This window comes from Adiantum capillus-veneris, chromosome 12, assembly GCF_014529385.1.
Source record: "Adiantum capillus-veneris isolate H3 chromosome 12, ASM1452938v2, whole genome shotgun sequence".
Lineage (NCBI taxonomy): Eukaryota > Viridiplantae > Streptophyta > Polypodiopsida > Polypodiales > Pteridaceae > Adiantum > Adiantum capillus-veneris.
This window is the reverse complement of record NC_140942.1, coordinates 32,349,138-32,368,160: the sequence shown is the minus strand read 5'-3', so window position 1 is coordinate 32,368,160 and position 19,023 is coordinate 32,349,138. Positions and strand designations below refer to the sequence as shown.

At 43.0% G+C, this 19,023-nt stretch overlaps 1 protein-coding gene across 1 annotated transcript in view; it reads left to right on the top strand.

Moving 5' to 3' along the window:
* Positions 1-670: 670 nt before the first annotated feature.
* Positions 671-19,023, top strand: part of LOC147445538 (uncharacterized) — a 47,326-nt gene continuing 28,973 nt past the window's right edge. Inside the window, exon 1 of the mRNA XM_086524598.1 lies at positions 671-1,195. Coding sequence (XP_086380724.1) covers positions 671-1,195 — 525 coding nt within the window. The remainder of the gene's footprint in view (positions 1,196-19,023) is intronic.

Sequence of the window (19,023 nt, the reverse complement as noted above, 5' to 3'; positions counted from 1 at the left end):
GTTTAAAAGGATTGATGATGATGGGCATAAACTCAATCCTTTGAAATGTAAAATTGCAAGAGCTAGAGTGATACTTCTTGGCCATGAGGTAAGTGAGAATGGGATAGCTCCAGATCCTGCAAAAATGGAATGTTTGCTTATGATGGAGAGTCCTAAAAGCACAAAGGAATTGATAAGTTTTGTACAAAAGTTAAGGTACTTGTCAAGGTCTTTTTGTATGCTTGTTGAATATGTGCACCCTTTGCAAGAAGCAACACAAAAAGACCCATTTCTTTGGACTGAGCATGAGCAAATAGCTTTTGAAGACATCAAGGAAAAGCTATCTACATTACCTTTGATGATGACTCCTTGTTGGGATGAAATGTTTTACTTGATCTTGAGCGTGGGTGAGCATGCTATTGGTGCAGTATTGATGCAAAAAGGAAAAAAGCAATCTTATATGAGGCCGGTTTACTACATAAGCAAAGTGAAGAATGATGCCCAAAAATCTTGGCATGAGATCGAGCAATTGTTTTGGGCATTGGTATATGCAGCAAAAAGGATAAAATCTTATCTTATTTGTAAGCCTTTTGTGGTGTTAACATCATGTAGTTTATTGCCTAATGCACTAAGGTATCCTGGGGATAGTCCTAAATTGCAAAAGTGGATACTTAGCTTGCAACAATTTGACATGAGCTTTACTAAGGAGGATAGTGTGAGATCAAATATGGCGGATATGATGACTTTTAAAGAGATTCATGCAAGGAGTGAGTTGAAGAAAGATTTGGAAAAGAAGATAGCACCAAGTCCAACTATGCATGCGGAGCTTCAGGATGTAGAGGGTACCTTATACTTTGACGGGGCTTTCAAAAGGAGCATTAATAAGGGCACTATTGGTTATGTATTTGTGGATAAAACTGGCATTGAGTGCTGGTTTGGAAGCCAAGAAGTGGATGTAAAGAGTAATAATGAGGCTGAGTATGCAAGCCTCTATTTGGGCCTGGAAGAATGTGTTAAAAGACATGTAAGGAGGCTTTTAATCAAAGGTGATTCTATGTTGATTGTGCGGCAAGTTCAAGGTACCTGGAAGGTAAATCAAGAAGGCATGAAGAGCTGGTTTTTCAAAGTGAGGAAGTTGTTAAAGTCTTTTACTTCCTTTCAAATATGGCATGTACCACGAAATATGAATGTAAGGGCTCATGAGTTGGCGGAACAGGTGTTCACAAAGGATGTGCATGCGGTGATAATTAGAGAGCCAAGGTATCTTGGAAGGGAATCCCTCCATGAGGAAGAACATGTGTTGCAAAAGGGTTTTGCAAGAAAGGGATTGGCTTCTCAACAAAGGCATGCAATCACACGAAGAGCTATGAAGTATGTCTTGATTGGAGAGCAAATGTATCACAAGGGGGCTGATGGTGTCATGAGAAGACTTCTCTACCATGATGAAGTTTTTGATTGCTTAAAAGCATGTCATGAGGAATGATGTGGAGGCCATTTTGGAGTGGAAATTACAAGAAGAAAAGTATTGAATGCTCAAATTATGTGGCCAAGTATGAATAGGGATGTTGTGCATTGGTGTAGAAGCTGTCACGAGTGCCAAATATATCAAAAGAGAAAGTTGATGCCCGAGCCTTTGAGACACATTGTAAGCTATGGGCCTTTTGAGAAGTGGAGTGTGGATGTAATTGGTCCTCTTCGAGGCACTAGAAATGGGAAGCACTACATACTTAGTGCAGTGGATTATATGACAAGATGGCCAGAAGCAAAGGCTAGTAGAAGGGCTACAAGCAAAGATGTATGCAGCTTTATCTTTGATTGCATATGTTGTAGATTTGGAGTGCCGTTGGAGCTTGTAAGTGATCAAGGGAAAGAGTTTAGGAATGATCTTATCACTGAATTGGTGGAGAAATTGGAGATCAAACATAGGTATGCTACTCCTTATCATCCAAAATGCAATGGGTTGGTGGAGGCATTCAATGGAGTTTTACAGAAGATATTGTTCAAGCTTGTGGAAGAACATCCAAAAGATTGGGATATGTATTTGGAGAGGGCATTGTGGGCATGTAGAGTGACTCAAAAATCATCCATGGGATTCACTCCATTTCATTTGGTATATGGAGAAGAGTGTGCTATGCCGATTAATGTGATGCTTCCTTCATTGGAGTTCATTTTGAAGCATAGTTTGGTTGAGGAAGAGCATGTAAAAGAGAGACTGGCATCTATGTATAGCCTCTTATTGGATAGAGAAAGTGCCATTAGATACTATGAAGACTTGGGAAGAAGAAGGGCTGATGTATTCAATGAAAAGATAAAGGAAAAAGGGCTATTTGAAGGCATGTTGGTTATGAGGTATAATAGTGCTTTGGACAATACCTTTCAAACAAAGTTCAAGGCAAAGTGGGAAGGTCCTTTTGTGGTGCATAAGGTGTATGATAATGGAAGCTATCAGCTCAAGGACTTGGATGGAAATATGCATAAGGCAAGAGTCAATGGGATCCGAATCAGGCCTTATGTGACCAGAATCATGTGATGAAGCAACAAATGTACATGAAACACTTGAAAGTGTTCCATGCTTGTTGGGGGGGCAATATGTGACGTGTTTTTACGGAATGATGCAAGCCACCCCAAGGACTTTGGAAAGGGTTTTTTAATGCTTTTGGGTCCCTTATATGTAAATAAATCATGCTTGTACAAAGTGTACAAAGGCGGTGTGTGCCAGCTGTCTCTACGCATGCGGGCCGGTTGTGCGGGGTGCATAGTTTTGTTGTTTTTGTACATAGACGTGTTGAGACTTGAAAGAGTCACTTAGTACTTGAAAAATATAACAAAAACTGAGTTTTTATCAGCTTGAGGTCGTGAGTGAGTGGGGGATTTGACAGAGGAAGATCTAGCAGCAAAAAGCCTTGATTGCCGCGAGGGATAGAGGCGTTTGGGAGTAGAGCAGCCTGTCTTGCTAGTCGAGGGCCCGATGTGGTGAGTTGAGAGTGTGTCTATCCTCAATGGGATGATGAAAGTGGGTGCTTAGCTCTGTATATTGACCTCTCTTCATCTTGTTTTGAGGTATGGTGGCTATGGTGTGTGCAGCTCCTTGTGGTGCAGCTAGTCGAGGGTACACTATGTGCTGCAATGCCTTGCTTGTACATATATCAAAGGGCAAGGTTTCCCCCAAGTTTTCCATCACTTTTTTTAATTTCTTTTGCTGAACTTTGTGGGTTTTCAAATTAAGCTTGATTTGAGTGGGTTTGGTCAAGCTATGTGTATATATGGGAGCGCCTATGGAAGCTCTACTAGCACATGAAAGGGCGTTTGAAAAGAAGTGAAGCTCTTTGAGTTATGGTCAAAAGTGCAGAGATTTCCATGGTTTTTTTCTCACTTTTTTCCTTGATTTTATTTCTTCCTTGGTGTCTTTGAGTGAAATGGAGTGTAGTGGGAGTTGTAGCGATGTAGAGGGAAGCTAGTCGGAGCTAGTCGAGGCTAGTCGAGATTGAGTGTGTGTCAAATTGAGAAAATTAGTGAGAGAAGATCAGCCCATATTATCTCGAGAGAGCTACACTCTTAATCCTCTTTTCTTGGTTTTGGTTTGAGGTGTTGTAGAGGCCAGCCCCCCAATCCTTCACAACGTTACGGTGCAACATAGTCTAGCTAAGGTTTCCATTAGTTGGCCGGATACTGTTTGATTGACCAATTTTACTTTAAAAGTTGTATGGTAAGTGGGAGAGTTGACCACCAAAAGTTGTGCCATGTTTTTAGAAAAGACCGGAGTCTTTCTCCAAAAGCAAGAAGCTAATCGTGGCTGGGAGGTAGCACTACCTATAGCTTGGGGAACACTCCGCGCAGTTGGAGAAGCTATAAGCTGGCATAAACACCTCAATTTTTAGTGTCGTCTATTGCGTCTACTACCGCAAGGCTATACATATCTATTATACGGAGTGGTGTAAGCTCTTCATCACCATCTTCATAAGCTCTTACCTCTCGGGAAGAAGAAGACGAAGAAGAAAAAGAAGGATACTCTCTCTCTACTTGCTTACTATCTTCTCTCTCGTTTCACGCTGTACGCGCTCTCCGAAAGCTTTCGTGGTGAATACATCTACATAGCTCTCATCACCGCTCTCTTGAAAAAAATCGAGAAGCCTTTTGACAGCCTCTAATCGATTCTAAAGCACGGTGAGAAGCTCTAAACTCCATAGCCACCATCATCTCTCTCTCTCCCTCTCTATGTCATTTTTCTAAGTAGTCACACTCGATGATTGTTTTTTCGTATACGAGTGCATGTATGGATTAACCGAGTATGTATAAGGTTTCCCCATGATTAATTCATCATGTTTAGCACTCTGATTTATGCACATGATGTGTTTATAATCACGTGCGTGCATAAGAAACGCTTTTTGTTTCACGTCATAAAGGCGATAGGAACACTGTTTTGGTCATAACTCACAAAGCATTATGAATCAGTCCAAACCCTTTATGATAAAGATAAAACACATCATTTAGAACATTTTCTCTCTAAGGTGTCATGTGAAAATCGCGCACGAGCTAAGAGATATGGTCAAAATAAAGCTTGTTGCCCACATCACAACCAATTTTTTTGACTCTAGGCTCCTTGGAGAACCACTATATAGATTCACTGGTTGGGAAAACCCACTCAACTAATTGAAAAGCTTGATGAAACTTGATGATAAATGTACTTAGATCTCTGTTATCACCTCGGAATGCGAGTTATTAAATCGATCCATAACCGGTTTTACCTACACGTGTAGGGGTGCTATCAGGGGGGGGGTACCATATGACGTTTTGAGTCAACCGAGCCATTTATATATGATTTATGGTTTGTTTTGGTGAGTTGATTTTAGCTATTAGATGTCCATAAACTTATGTGAAGGTATATGGTTAGACATCCCGAACCGCATAGGCAGATATGATTAAAATGGCTTTCTTTTTGGGCTATCATTTGTTGTGTAAGTACCATAAGGGTAAAGTGATGTGATAGAGTGATAGTCTATATTATGGAGTTGGACTTAATGCATTGGATTAGGTCAAATACGTTCATTTTTATATCATGATTAGTTGTTGGTCGGACTCTTTTTATGCATGAAAGAATCATGTCTTAAGAGTCAGATGTATATGTACTTCAATTGATTGCAGGGGTTATGTCAAACTCCAAGTGTGGGAGTTTGTTTAGTGTGATTAGAATTGGTGGTTAAGGGCTAAAATTCCCTCATGGATTATGGTTGTGATTTTATGGTGGAAGCAGGTGTGGCTCATGGTTTTGTTTCTGAATATGGTTATGATGTCAAAATGCTGCCAAAATTTTTGCAGCCATGTTATGCTCTAAAGTGATTATGCAGGATTGGTCATGCCTCACTCAAGTTCGGTGGCATGCTCATCTGTGAGATGTGATTGGATTATGGTGTATAGTTTTGGGATTGGATCATAAAGGGATCTAGATGGTTCATGGTAGATGTGTAAGGTTAGAGCTAACTGCTTGGAAAAGATTGTTTGTGCATATGGGAAGTGGTATTGTGATTGGACTCATGTGTTATGTTTCTCATGGTAGCATCGCTACTACAAGACTGGGATCACCTGAATTTCTTAGCCTTAGACTAAAGGGTCATTGACCTAGGGCTTTGCTGGATCAAGGGTGTTGCCTAGGTCTTCTTCTTTTTGTTAGGCTCATCTACACGGTTAGTGCATTGGGTGTTGAATGACCTACAAGGCTAACGCGTCCGAGATTTTTCCTTTGCTTGGCCTAAACTCTCCGTGTTGGCCATCAAAGAGGCATGGCGCCTAAACTAGTATGGTTGGTGTTGATACCCTACCACCTACTGGTACTTGGGATCCTTTCAGAGCTCAAGTTCATGAAGGGAGGCGAAGTAGCCTTAGCTTATGTCTGGCTTAGGTAGGTTGGAGGTGTTGACGGGAGCAAAGCGAACCCTGAACCCCGATGGCCTCTAAAACACCGGGGACCGAATGGCACGCCTCGAGCCTGTCATGGTAAAGCAAACAGGGGCACCACCTAGCTTCACCGGCAAGGACGCAAACAACACACCACCATAACAAAGTTTTCATCCAAGAGAGATGGATGCTTGGGAGTAATGATGAAGAGGAAAGGGGATGAGATCAAGTGAGAGAGAGAGAGAGAGAGAGAGAGAGAGAGTGAGGGAGGGGGTATAGCGGCTTAGTACTTAGGCACCACAAAAGGATGGCGAATCCGCACACCCTTCACACATACACAAGCTCACTCCAAACACAAGACTAGGTGGCGATTCCGCACACCTCACATGGGCAAAACATTGCAAGAAAACATACTCACAAAACCTCAAGCTTTATTTAGAGAATAAGGCGATGAAATGGGGAGCATAGGGTAGGGGAATGAGAAGGGAGAGAGTGGTAGAGCACATGGCGGATAGGTGGGAGTTGATGGCGAAGACTCGCACGAGGGTTATGGCCATCATCCTTCATTTAGTTGCCCTTCATCTTCCATAGCCAAGGGTGTAGAGGTCATGCTCAAGACAAGCATGGTGATTGCGGTGATGGTGATGGTGTGGGTGTGTGTGTGTGCACTAGGCACACACAGTGCATAGTGTGTTCTTTGGTGATGTTGTGTGTGTCTTTAGTGTGATGGTGACCCCTCTTTATATAGGGGAGGAGGGGGGAGAAATTCTAGAATTTAGAAATGAAGAAATCATTATCTACATAGGCCATGTGACTGTGGGCCCCACTTGTGTGGTTGTGTGTATATGTGCCAGAATAGCAGTCTCATGAGAGAGAGACTAAGAGAGAGAGATGGGTTGATTGAAAAAAAGTGAGAGGTGACATGGAGAATAAAGTAATTACAAGAGGGGAGAGAGGGGAGTGTGTTCAGAGGTGAATCTGTGTGTAGATGTGTGTGAACATAAGAAAAATCAGGTAACCAGCGGGTGGGGATGGGTCTGTGGGCACCTTTTTCAGTGAAACTGAGTGTGTGTGAGTGTGGGGGAGGTTATTTAGCTACAAGACAAGAGACATGGCGCCCTTTAGAGAGAGGGGGGGGTATTTGGGTCATGGGATATAATAGGAGAGAGAAAGGGGGGTGGGGTATACTATTTTGGAAGATAGGGTAAGTTGCATGTGAGTTAGGATGCATTATTGGTGAGTTATAATGCATTATTGGTGAGAGGTGGGGTAGCTTGAGGGTAGAGAGAAAGGAGAAAGGACAAGGGGAAGAGAGAGAGGGTTGACCTTTTGAGTGGTGGAGAGGAAAAGGGACACACGGCGGGGCAATAGTGAAGAAAAAGGAGGCAAGGTGGGGATGGGCTACCCTGCAGGCATGAGGTGGCCTATTTTACCTTTCTTATATATTTGCATAATCATACTTTATTTTTTTTCTTACTTTTTCCAATGCCTTTTATCACTCCCTCCCTAAGAGGGGGTTTTCATGGGGTGGGGACGAGAGAAGAGGGGTATGGGAGCTTGGCTTGTAAAAAGCTCCTATCATTAGCCCTCCCCTTTTGGCTAGAGGCATTCATGTCTCTAGCTCATCTATTTGATCATTATCGTCGGAGGTGGCGGCTGATGGTGTGTCCTCATCTGGAATGTCAATTGGTGGAGCCTGGTCAAATCGAAGAAAATAAGGTTTAAGTCGCCAACCATTTACCCTGGTTTTATGAAGTTTTCCATCAGCCTCCATAAGCAGGTAGCTTCCATTGGCATACTTTTTCTTGACGATGAAAGGACCTTCCCATCGGAGTAGGAGTTTCTTTTCCTTGCACGTATCGAAGTGATTGTCGTAGCGGAGCACCAACATTCCTTTCTTCAATTCTTTTTTCCGGAGATGCTCGTTAAAGCTAAGCCGTCTATGCTCTGCTTGTGCTGCATAATAATTTATTGCTTCTTCTCTGTCCAGCTGCAGTCTTTCCAAGTTGATGATGTGATCTCTCAAATGCATGTTGGGCTGTTGAAGCTGGCTTGCCATTACTCTGAGACTTTGTAGTTGCACTTCAATGGGCAAGATTGCTTCCTTACCAAATACTAGATGATATGGTGTGAATCCCAAGGATGTACGAAATGAAGTTCTATAGGCCCATAAAGCTGGTAGTAGATACTTATCCCAGTCTCCAGGATGATTATTTACCTGCTTGGTAATAATTTTAGAAACCATTCCATTTACCTTTTCAACTAGGCCATTACATTGAGGGTAATATGGTGAAGAGTGCCTCCTTGTAATGCCCAGTTTCTGCATTAATTCTCCTACCAAGTCTGCTCTGAAACCTGGCCCTCTATCAGAGATGATCTCTAAAGGTGTGCCAAGCCTACATCATATGTGCTCGTAGATAAATTTAGCTACCTCTATTGCTGTGATTCTAGTGGTGGTTGTAGCCTCTGCCCATCTAGTCATGTAGTCGACCCCGATGATAATGTAGAATTTTCCTGAGTTGGGCCTAGGTAATGGCCCAATGGCATCGATATCCCATTTTTCAAATGGGCCATATGAGAGAATAGGTGTCTATGGTTCAGGCATAAGTGACCTAGTGCCGGCCTTTTGACACAACTTACATGTTTTGCACCAGTGGTGTACATCACGGTTGAGGCTAGGCCATATGAAGCCTGCCTGCAAGATTTTCCTACTTGTTATGTCTAGGGCAAAGTGACCACCACAAACCCCGTCGTGACAACTGGCAATTACTCCCGTGATTTCCTGAGAGAGAGGGACCTTCCTGAGTATTTGGTCCTTACCCTTACAGTACAAACCGTCATTGATGAGTCGATATCTTGTGGCCTTCCGCGTCAGCCATTGCTTCTGTCCCTTTGTTAAATCTGATGGGCATTCCCCTGTTTCCAAAAAATGCATGATGTCACGCAAGGCATCACTTCCTTGAAATAGAGGCAGCTTTAGTTTTATTGCTCCAACCACCACTTCCTGTAGTCTTTCACTTGCTAGGGCATCTTCTTCTTGGTTTTGAGCCCTTGGGATATGGTGTATTTGAACTTCTTCAAACTTACCCAACAAGGTTTTTACACCACTTAAGTGAGTCCTTAAACTAGGATTCTTGCATGTCCATGATCCATTTACTTGCCTTACCAGAAGTAGAGCATCCCCAAATACATTAAGGCGTTGTACACCTTGCGAGACGCACCATTGTAGACCCTTGGTTAGTGCTGCATACTCAGCTTCATTGTTAGAATGTGAATCTAACAATTGGCCCAACGAAAATACCTTTGTCCCTTTGTCATCAAAGACCACTATGCCTGCAGCTGCTTTGTCGGACGCTCGCTTGTAGGCTCCATCAAAGTAGAGAGAGTATGCTCCTTCTACCATCGGTGGTACTGGAGGTAATCGGACTTCTCCTTCCTTAGATTGCTTCTCCTTCCCTTCAAAGACTTGGTAGGTCATGAGTCCCCCCAAACTTGCCGTTGTCGTGCTTTCTACCTGTACCGTGTAGTCAAACTCTTGCAGAAGAACTAGGCATTTAGTAATTCTAGCAGACACATCCATGTGTTGTACAACATAGGGAAATATTTCATCCGTGGTTAGAATCACAAATTGCTTAGCCAACAAATATGACCTAAACTTTGTAGTTGCAAATCTAAGAGCTAGGACTAAGTGTTCCACATGGGTGAAACCTTTCTTTCCTGCTGTCATCATTCGACTAGAGAAGTAGATTGGCCTCATGAAAGATGTCGTCGTATCCTTTTGGAGTAGCACAGCCCCCAATGAGTCATCACCAACACTTGAGGTGACATAGAATTTTTCATCCCACTTAGGTGGTGAGATAGTTGGCAGAGTGGCTAAGACCTCCTTTACCTTGTTGTAGTGATGTTCGCTTTCCTCGTCCCAAGTGAAAGTTGATCTTTGAGTGAGTTGTTGCAGTGGTAGAACAAGTTGTGATAGTAGATGTATGAATCTACTTAAGTACCTCACCTTCTGTAGAAAAGAGACCAGTTGATGTGCGGTCGTTGGTGAAGGTAGGGCTATGAGTGCGGACACCTTACTTGGGTCGACGTTGATACCTCTTGCTGAAATTTCATGGCCTAGTAGAATGACTTTACTCTCCCCAATGTGACATTTATCCACATTTAATTGCCCACCTAGGCTCTGCAACCTGGCCAAACCTTCAGTTACCTTTTCTAAATGTGAAATACGGGAGCTGTATATACAAAAATCATCAATGAACACTCTTATGGATGTTCCAAAGAACGGTTGAAAAACATATGTGACATATCTTTGGAATGTGGCAGGTGCATTTGTGAGACCAAATGGCATAACCCTGTATGCAAAACAACCCCATGGCGTGATAAAAGTGGTTTTTAGCTGATCTTCCAAGGCTATGCGTATTTGAAAGTATCTTGAATAACCATCACAGACGGTATAGCATTCAAAACCCACTACTTCATTCAGAATTTCATCCAAGAAAGGGAGAGGAAAGTGGTCTCTCTTTGTAGCTGCATGTAGTGGTTTGTAGTCAACACAGACCCTCCACTTACCATTCTTTTCAGGCGTCACACTACGGGTGACACCCATTCCGAGTTTTCTACAGGATAGATGAATCTCGCCTCCAACAGTTTCCTTACCTCGGCCAAGAGTGCCTTTTCTTGTATGACCCCCAGTCGTCGTAGCTTTTGCACAACTGGTTTTACCCCTTCCTTCAGCTTAATATGATGTTCCACCACTGTAATGCCTGTGATTCTTTCATAGTTGTCAATGAACAGGTTAGGAAATCCCATCAACATTTGCAAAAAACTATCTTTCTCCTCAAGTGTTAATTCCGTAGACAACATACCCTTCAACCTACTTCCTCCTAGGCCAGGTGATTTTCTCTCCTCTTCATTGGGTTTCCCTTTTGGTGATGGATCACCAGTTGTGCTTACCCTTTGTGGATCCTTCATAATGATACCCATCACATCAATGGAACTGTCACTTTTGTCAATGGATGTGGTCTCCTCCTCAGAACTGGAAGATTCTCTAGTGGTTTCATCTGCCGATCTTTCCAGATTCATTTTCTTCTGCTTGCCAATCCTCATGTCGTAGTAGATTGTCTTCCCTTTGTTACCGGTCATGCATAGAAGGCCAGTACCCTAGTCCTGTTTTGCCTTCATGGCCATCAACCATGGCCTTCCCAAAATTAGTGGATAGCCCTCCCCCTTAGTAGGCATTACAAAAACATCTACCTCTACCTCAGTGTTGAAAGCTTTTATTTTCACGGCACTTACCACACCCACACACTTTACTTTTTCGTTGTTTGCTATCTTTGCCTTGCATGGAGAAGGCCTATTAACCTCGATCCCTAATCAAAGCATCATAGCTTCGCTCATTACATAGATTTGTGCACCTCCATCAATGTAGGTGTTTCCAACCCTCTTTCCTTTTATGTTTACGTCGACAATTGGAAGGATGTCATCCATGTTGCATCCCGAAATTGCTCCGGCTACCTTTGTTTTGGAGCGTCTTGTACTTACCATTTTAGACCATTGTCGCCTTACTTTTGGTGCAAGATGTAGCATTTGTGGCCATGTAATCTTCGGTCCTTGCTCTGCCACATCCAATGTTAGGTCATAGGGCTTAGAACTTTCCCCTAGCTAGAAGTCGGCGATGCCCAATTTCCGTCGTGGCCTGGATGGCCTCTTGCTAGTTTCTCCTCTCATGCTTCTCTCATCATCTGATTGTGTAGCTTTCTCCCTCCTAGCTCTTTTCATAGTCATGGCTTCAAGTGGTTCTAAAAAGGTTACCTTCTCCTTACCCTTGTCCCTCTCCTTTGCTCTGGGTGGATCCACTACTACGGCTTTTCCTTTCTCTTCTAGCCTTATGATGTTTACAGGGAGATCAGGTGGTGGGGCTGGTGGAAGAGGTGGGATGGATGCTTGTAGTGGTGTCTGGGGTGGACGTAGAATTTGTGTTGGTGAGGGTGGTGCTCGGGGTGGGGGTGTTCTTTCTCTAGGGGGTGACAAATGGTTCCTCCTACCTCCTCTATTATAGTTTTGTCGTGGTTTGGGACAGTAGTACATACCATGACCGTCTTCTCCGCAGTTGTAGCAATGATACTCCCTGTTTTGTCGTCGTGCTCTTCTAGGGTCTTGATCTCTTTCTTGACTCCTCCCTTGCTGTATTAAGTGGACAGAAAAATTCTGCAGTTGGTCAGTAATATGGGCCAACATATCTTGTTGGTCACCTCTTACCCCAAGAGCCGGTGGTGGTGGTGGAATGGTGGTTGTCATAGTTGCTGGTCGACGCAATGTTCCTGCTTCTATTGACTCGGTTTCTTTGGCTTTCATTCGCAGCTTCTTGTCCTTAAGGCGAACAATCTCAACGGCTAACTCGTACGTAGCCGGGAATCTACCTTTCACCTTCTCCTTGAGAAGCATCCATAAGCCATGCGTGAACCGATCTTTTTTTTGGAAATCGGGTGCAGCTTCCCCCCTTGCCAGTGACTCAACCCACCGTTCCTACAAATCCGCAAATTTGTACTCATAGGTGGCATATTCTAAAAGACCCTCCTGCTTCATGTCCCACAACTTTTCTGAAGTGGTACCTCCCCCAAAGCGCCTCTTAAAAGCGGTTTTTAAGGGTTCCCAGTCATCCTTGGTTGCTTGTGGAAGTGCATTGTACCATGATCTAGCTTCTAGCTTCATGAGATGCTTAAAGATTCTAACCCGGGATTCATCTGTATCTTTGTTTCTCACTACACATGCTACTTCAAAGTCATCTAGGAAGTCTGTAACCAAATCCTCCCCCTTCTTTCCTTTAAATGTTGGAAATGCTACACTTGCCATGATTACTGAGAGAGAGCTAGAAAGACACACTGCTTAACTTGCAAAAGTTTTTTTCTTCTTTACAAGAAGTCGTGTATACCCTCTTATACTAGGACATAGATTAAAACTTCAAACGGTACATTGCCTTGTACCAAAGGTAAGACAAATGGTTGATCTGATGCTAGAACCTCAAAAAACCACTCCCCACCCAGCATGGTGTCAATGACGTGTTGGTAGTGAGCCTTCAAGTCCATTATTACCTTGATTGAGCGTACACGTGTTGGTATGTGTGATCTGTCTTGAGGTAGGTTGTACTGATTCATGTGAAGCCTAGAGGTGCTTAGTCACTGTCCAAGCTTGTGGGAGAGGGTGGTGTTCTTTCCTGAAACAAACTCAGTAGATCCCTAGTTTCTCTAGTGAGAGTGTGAGCCAATGCTTCTGTTATCTGTGCTTCAGCATCAGGTGCGACTTGAAAATTGAATGTGATAATTACCTCGGTGACTTGAGTTACCCGATTCTCAAAGTAGAATAGTGTTGATTCTCTATTGTGTAGAGCTCCTTCCATTTTGTTGTTGTGGGTTGGTTGTAGGTTGTGGACATGGTTTCGACCTTCTCCTTCTTCTTCTTGGCACTTGGCCTATGTATATCCACTGGGTTTGGCGTGTTGGTTGACTCTCCCACTGCAAAGCGATTACTGTTACGCCTGGCACTCGAGCTTCGATGGAGATGCGGAGTTCGTCTAGTTGTGCTTGGAGCTCATCTTCTTCTGTCGTCCAATTAGCAAATCCTGTTAGCCATTCATCCATTCACAATAGTTTAGGGGTTTCAGTCTTGTAAACTGAAGGGTTTCATGAAAAGATCCTCAGTGGGGGCACCAAATCACGGAAGCAAAGCGAACCCTGAACCCCGACGGCCTCTAAAACACCGGGGACCGAATGGCGCGCCTCGAGCCTGTCATGGTAAAGCAAACACGGGCACCACCTAGCTTCAGCGGCTAGGACGCAAACAACACACCACCATAACAAAGTTTTCATCCAAGAGAGATGGATGCTTGGGAGTAATGATGAAGAGGAAAGGGGATGAGATCAAGTGAGAGAGAGAGAGAGAGAGAGAGAGAGAGAGTGAGGGAGGGGGTATAGCGGCTTAGTACTTAGGCACCACAAAAGGATGGCGAATCCGCACACCCTTCACATATACACAAGCTCACTCCAAACACAAGACTAGGTGGCGATTCCGCACACCTCACATGGGCAAAACATTGCAAGAAAACATACTCACAAAACCTCAAGCTTTATTTAGAGAATAAGGCGATGAAATGGGGAGCATAGGGTAGGGGAATGAGAAGGGAGAGAGTGGTAGAGCACATGGCGGATAGGTGGGAGTTGATGGCGAAGACTCGCACGAGGGTTATGGCCATCATCCTTCATTTAGTTGCCCTTCATCTTCCATAGCCAAGGGTGTAGAGGTCATGCTCAAGACAAGCATGGTGATTGCGGTGATGGTGATGGTGTGGGTGTGTGTGGGTGTGCACTAGGCACACACAGTGCATAGTGTGTTCTTTGGTGATGTTGTGTGTGTCTTTAGTGTGATGGTGACCCCTCTTTATATAGGGGAGGAGGGGGGAGAAATTCTAGAATTTAGAAATGAAGAAATCATTATCTACATAGGCCATGGGACTGTGGGCCCCACTTGTGTGGTTGTGTGTATATGTGCCAGAATAGCAGTCTCATGAGAGAGAGACTAAGAGAGAGAGATGGGTTGATGAAAAAAAAGTGAGAGGTGACATGGAGAATAAAGTAATTACAAGAGGGGAGAGAGGGGAGTGTGTTCAGAGGTGAATCTGTGTGTAGATGTGTGTGAACATAAGAAAAATCAGGTAACCAGCGGGTGGGGATGGGTCTGTGGACACCTTTTTCAGTGAAACTGAGTGTGTGTGAGTGTGGGGGAGGTTATTTAGCTACAAAACAAGAGACATGGCGCCCTTTAGAGAGAGGGGGGGGTATTTGGGTCATGGGATATGATAGGAGAGAGAAAGGGGGGGTGGGGTATACTATTTTGGAAGATAGGGTAAGTTGCATGTGAGTTAGGATGCATTATTGGTGAGTTATAATGCATTATTGGTGAGAGGTGGGGTAGCTTGAGGGGAGAGAGAAAGGAGAAAGGACAAGGGGAAGAGAGAGGGGGTTGACCTTTTGAGTGGAGGAGAGGAAAAGGGACACACGGCGGGGCAACAGTGAAGAAAAAGGAGGCAAGGTGGGGATGAGCTACCCCGCAGGCATGAGGTGGCCTATTTTACCTTTCTTGTATATTTACATAATCATACTTTATTTTTTTTCTTACTTTTTCCAATGCCTTTTATCACTCCCTCCCTAAGAGGGGGTTTTCATGGGGTGGGGACGAGAGAAGAGGGGTATGGGAGCTTGGCTTGTGAAAAGTCCCCATCAATGTTCTGGCTCCCTCTCGGCGAAGTGAAACTCTTTCTGTCCATAGTAGAGCCGATGTGAATGGGTGGACCGGTCGATCCCTACACAGGGTCCGGTGCTCTGCTAGTTATTTTGTTATAAACGTTTTGATGTTATGGTATACTTAGATTTTGTCATTGCATTAATACATGGCTGCCTCTCTCATTTAGACAGGACATTTAAAGATTCTCTATTGCCATTTCCTCATGTCTCTGTACACTCTACTTCACCCTCCACTATACTCTCTCTCTCTCTCTTGCCATGCAATACGATGTACACATATATTCACCCTCCACAATGTTATATTTTCTTGAGCACGCTTTCATTCATAACACCCATTAAGGGGTAGCACTAGTTTCTAGGTACCTCTCGATGTAGTGCGGCTCATGGCTTAAACTCCATGCTTGGTTGGGTGTTGAGAAATCCTCCCCTATGCAAATGTCACCACAACTCTGATGTGTATTGAAAATTGTATAAAAGTGTAAACCGCATATTTTGTGCATAGACCCCCGGGGCGGGGTATCTCTCACCATGTGAAATTCTCTCTATCCGTAGTAGAGTGGATGTGGAAGAGTGGACTGGTCAATCCCTACACAGGGTTCGGTGCTCTACTAATTATTTTGTTATAAACTTTTTGATATTATGGTATACCCAAATTTTATCATTGCATTAATACATGGTTGCCGCATTTAGAGAGGGAATTGAAAGATTTTTTGTTGTCATTTCCTCATGTCTCTATGCACTCTATTTCACTCTCCATTTTACTCTCTCTCTCTCTCTTCCCACAACATAGTGTACACATATATTCACCCTACACAATGTTATATTTTCTTGAGTACGCTTTCATTCATAACATTCATTCAGTGGTAGCACTAGTTGCTAGGTACCCGTGGATGCAGTCCGGCTCATGGTCTAAACTCCATGCTTGGTCGGGCGCTAAGAACTCCTCCCCTATGCAAATGCTTCCGCAACTTTGATGTATATTGAAAATTTTATAAAAGTGTAAATTGTATATTTTGTGCATAGACCCCCGGGGAGGGGTATCTCTCACTTGGTATTAGAGCCAATGCTTAAGGTATGAGGATAGCCTAAAGCCTGATACTAATCGGGTTAGTTATGCATTGTGTACGCATTCATGTATGCTGTTTTAGAAAGGATATTGTATTCATGATGCATCTATAAGTGACACTGGTTGGCGATACTTATTTGACTTGTCTTCTTGAGTGGAAGTGTTTGGTTTGAGTTATGGTGAAGTGATTGAAGTGTTCAACAATGGCATTGTAATTTCTTTGAATATTTGTTTTGTAGTAACAAATGGCTCCCAGAGTGACATATGAATACTTTAGCTAGGGGAATGAGGTTTTGGCCATAGTGTTTAACAATACGATGTCACGGTTGTCTAGGGATGAACGGGAACTCTTCTACTTAGAAATCGGGACCAAAGGCATGCCAGGAAGCATAACTTGTTGGAAGAGTGTTGATCGTAGTTACCTTACCCGTCACCAAGAACCCTTCACTCAATTCCAAGAGATTGGTTTGCCAACCTCAGGCTGCTTCAACTCAAAATATGGCTAGGCGACCTAGAATACATACTCTACTACTTGGCCATGCGCTCCCAAATTTTAAGGATTGCTGAAGTTGCTAAGAAGTTTGAAGCTCTTGCAACTATAATAGGGAAAGAAAAACTATAAGATAACTATAGACCACATTGTCGCATGGAAGGTCTGAGAGAATACCCTATCATGAGAATTAAAAGAATATTTAGAGAATTAGCTCTGAGACACCCCTAATATGAAATCAAAAATATCAATTTTTTATGAAAAAAAGAAGCATAGACTCAATTTTGGTTCACATGTGTACTAAGTTTCTCTCTCCTTGTCTTGTTTTTAGATAGATCTTCTTAATTGTCTTGATGAACTCCTCAGTGACTTTGCACAAAGATTCTTTTTCACTTATGTGGTTGGATCTAGCTTCCATTGGTAAATTGAAGTGGTTCGAGTTTCAAAGGGGACTATAGACTACCTTGTACCTAACATTTATGTAGCATGAGCGTTATATGTTGAAGCTCAGCTTGAACATCAAACACAAGTGTCTAATAGGTTTATGACCAACCCACAGCTTTGGGTCAAGGAAAATATCCAAGAAGGCGATGTTAAAGTGCAAGGATATGTACTTTACCTTAACCTATGTTCTCTTTTGGACATACCAAGTTGTGAACTCATAATTAGTAAGAAGGCCCTTATGCTAAACCAAAGATACCGCTTTTGTGAGAAGGTCATATAGAGAGTATGAAAGAAGTCAAATAGCGGCAATCAAGTATTATGTACCCCAGGATTGGCTCAATAGAGTCTATGAACCTATTCTTAAATACAACCATCATAATGTCACCATTATCTTTGATAACTATGAGAAGCCCAAGTGCATAGCTGACTTTTCCCAAGCACAACCAATGCCAGTGAACTTCAGTAGATATTTCTACAAAGGTGATATAAATAAACGTCATGCTCATGTAAACTGGTTTAATGGATTACCACCCACAAATTTATCACGAGGAGAGGAATGGTATGAAAAGGAAGACTTGAATTTCAATGCACAAGTTGAAGTGCTAAAATTTGATACGCAAGATGTGAATAAAAAATTGGTTCATAGGACCCTTTCGTATTTATGTATCTCCCTAGAAACACTATGTATCTTTTTGGTTTTGAGGGTAGAATATTTGAGTTTGAATCTTGGTTTTATTATTCTAACTAACATGAGTGATGGGGTGTGTGTGTGTAGATGATTGACCTCTTACCTTGAGGGATATGGGCGGATATACTCTCCTTGTCATCAAATATCTAATATCTAACCAACCCAAATGATTTTCTCATATTAAACTGATCATTTAATATGGGATAATAAACGGGAACAAGGGTTAGAATATAGACATGTGCTTACGGATCTATCTCTACATGGGGCCAATGGTAAAGGGGACTAATGAGAGATGGTCTGTCAAAGAGCAAGGTTAACTAATGAAGCTTAAAAGACCTTAAGGTTAGCTTCATTAAAGACCTCCAATGGTTAGTGTTAAAAGTCCTTTTGACCTTGAGCAAGCTAGGGTTGTGCTTGAGGTGAGAACCTTAGGCAAGCTAGGGTTGTGCTTTAGGTGGGAACCCGATCTAAACTTAGGCAAGCTAGGGTTGTGCTTGAGGTGGGAACCCGACCTAAACTTAGGCAAGCTAGGGCTATGCTTGAGGTGGGAACTCCACCTAAGGTGCTTGTCATGCTTGATGACTAAGGTACTTGAGGTACTTGTCACATTTAATGAGGAAGTTGCTTGAGAAGCTTCCTATGCATGGGGGGTAAGATGCTTGAGTCAAAAAGAGAACCTACTCACTTAATGAGGAAGTTTCTTGAGAAACTTCCTATGCATAAAAATCTCAAAGTTAGGGGAATTCTAAAAGATCACATGGGACACATGTCAGACTCTCACTAAGCTTAACCACATGGGTGCTTGAATGCTATTGGTAAAGAGGGGTACAATGAGCTTTTACTTCCACCTAAAAAATATCTAGATATTTTCAAGCTCTCTCTCTCTAAAGGGTAAGGAGGACACTTGTCAAAAGACTACCCATGTGCTTGACTACAGGCTGCATGTGATTGGCTAAGGGGAGAGGGGTCCAATGAGCTTATAGCAAGTAGAATTTTTTCCCAAAGCAAGGAGGGGGGGTGCTAGGAGGATATACACCATCACACACACTCACTTGAGAAGCCATTCTCACTTGGTGAAAGTAGAGGAACACCACCTCCCTCTCCAAGCTTGTGAGAGTGAAAGCCTACACCAACACTCTTGGCTATGGAATGCAAATCCAACCAAGAG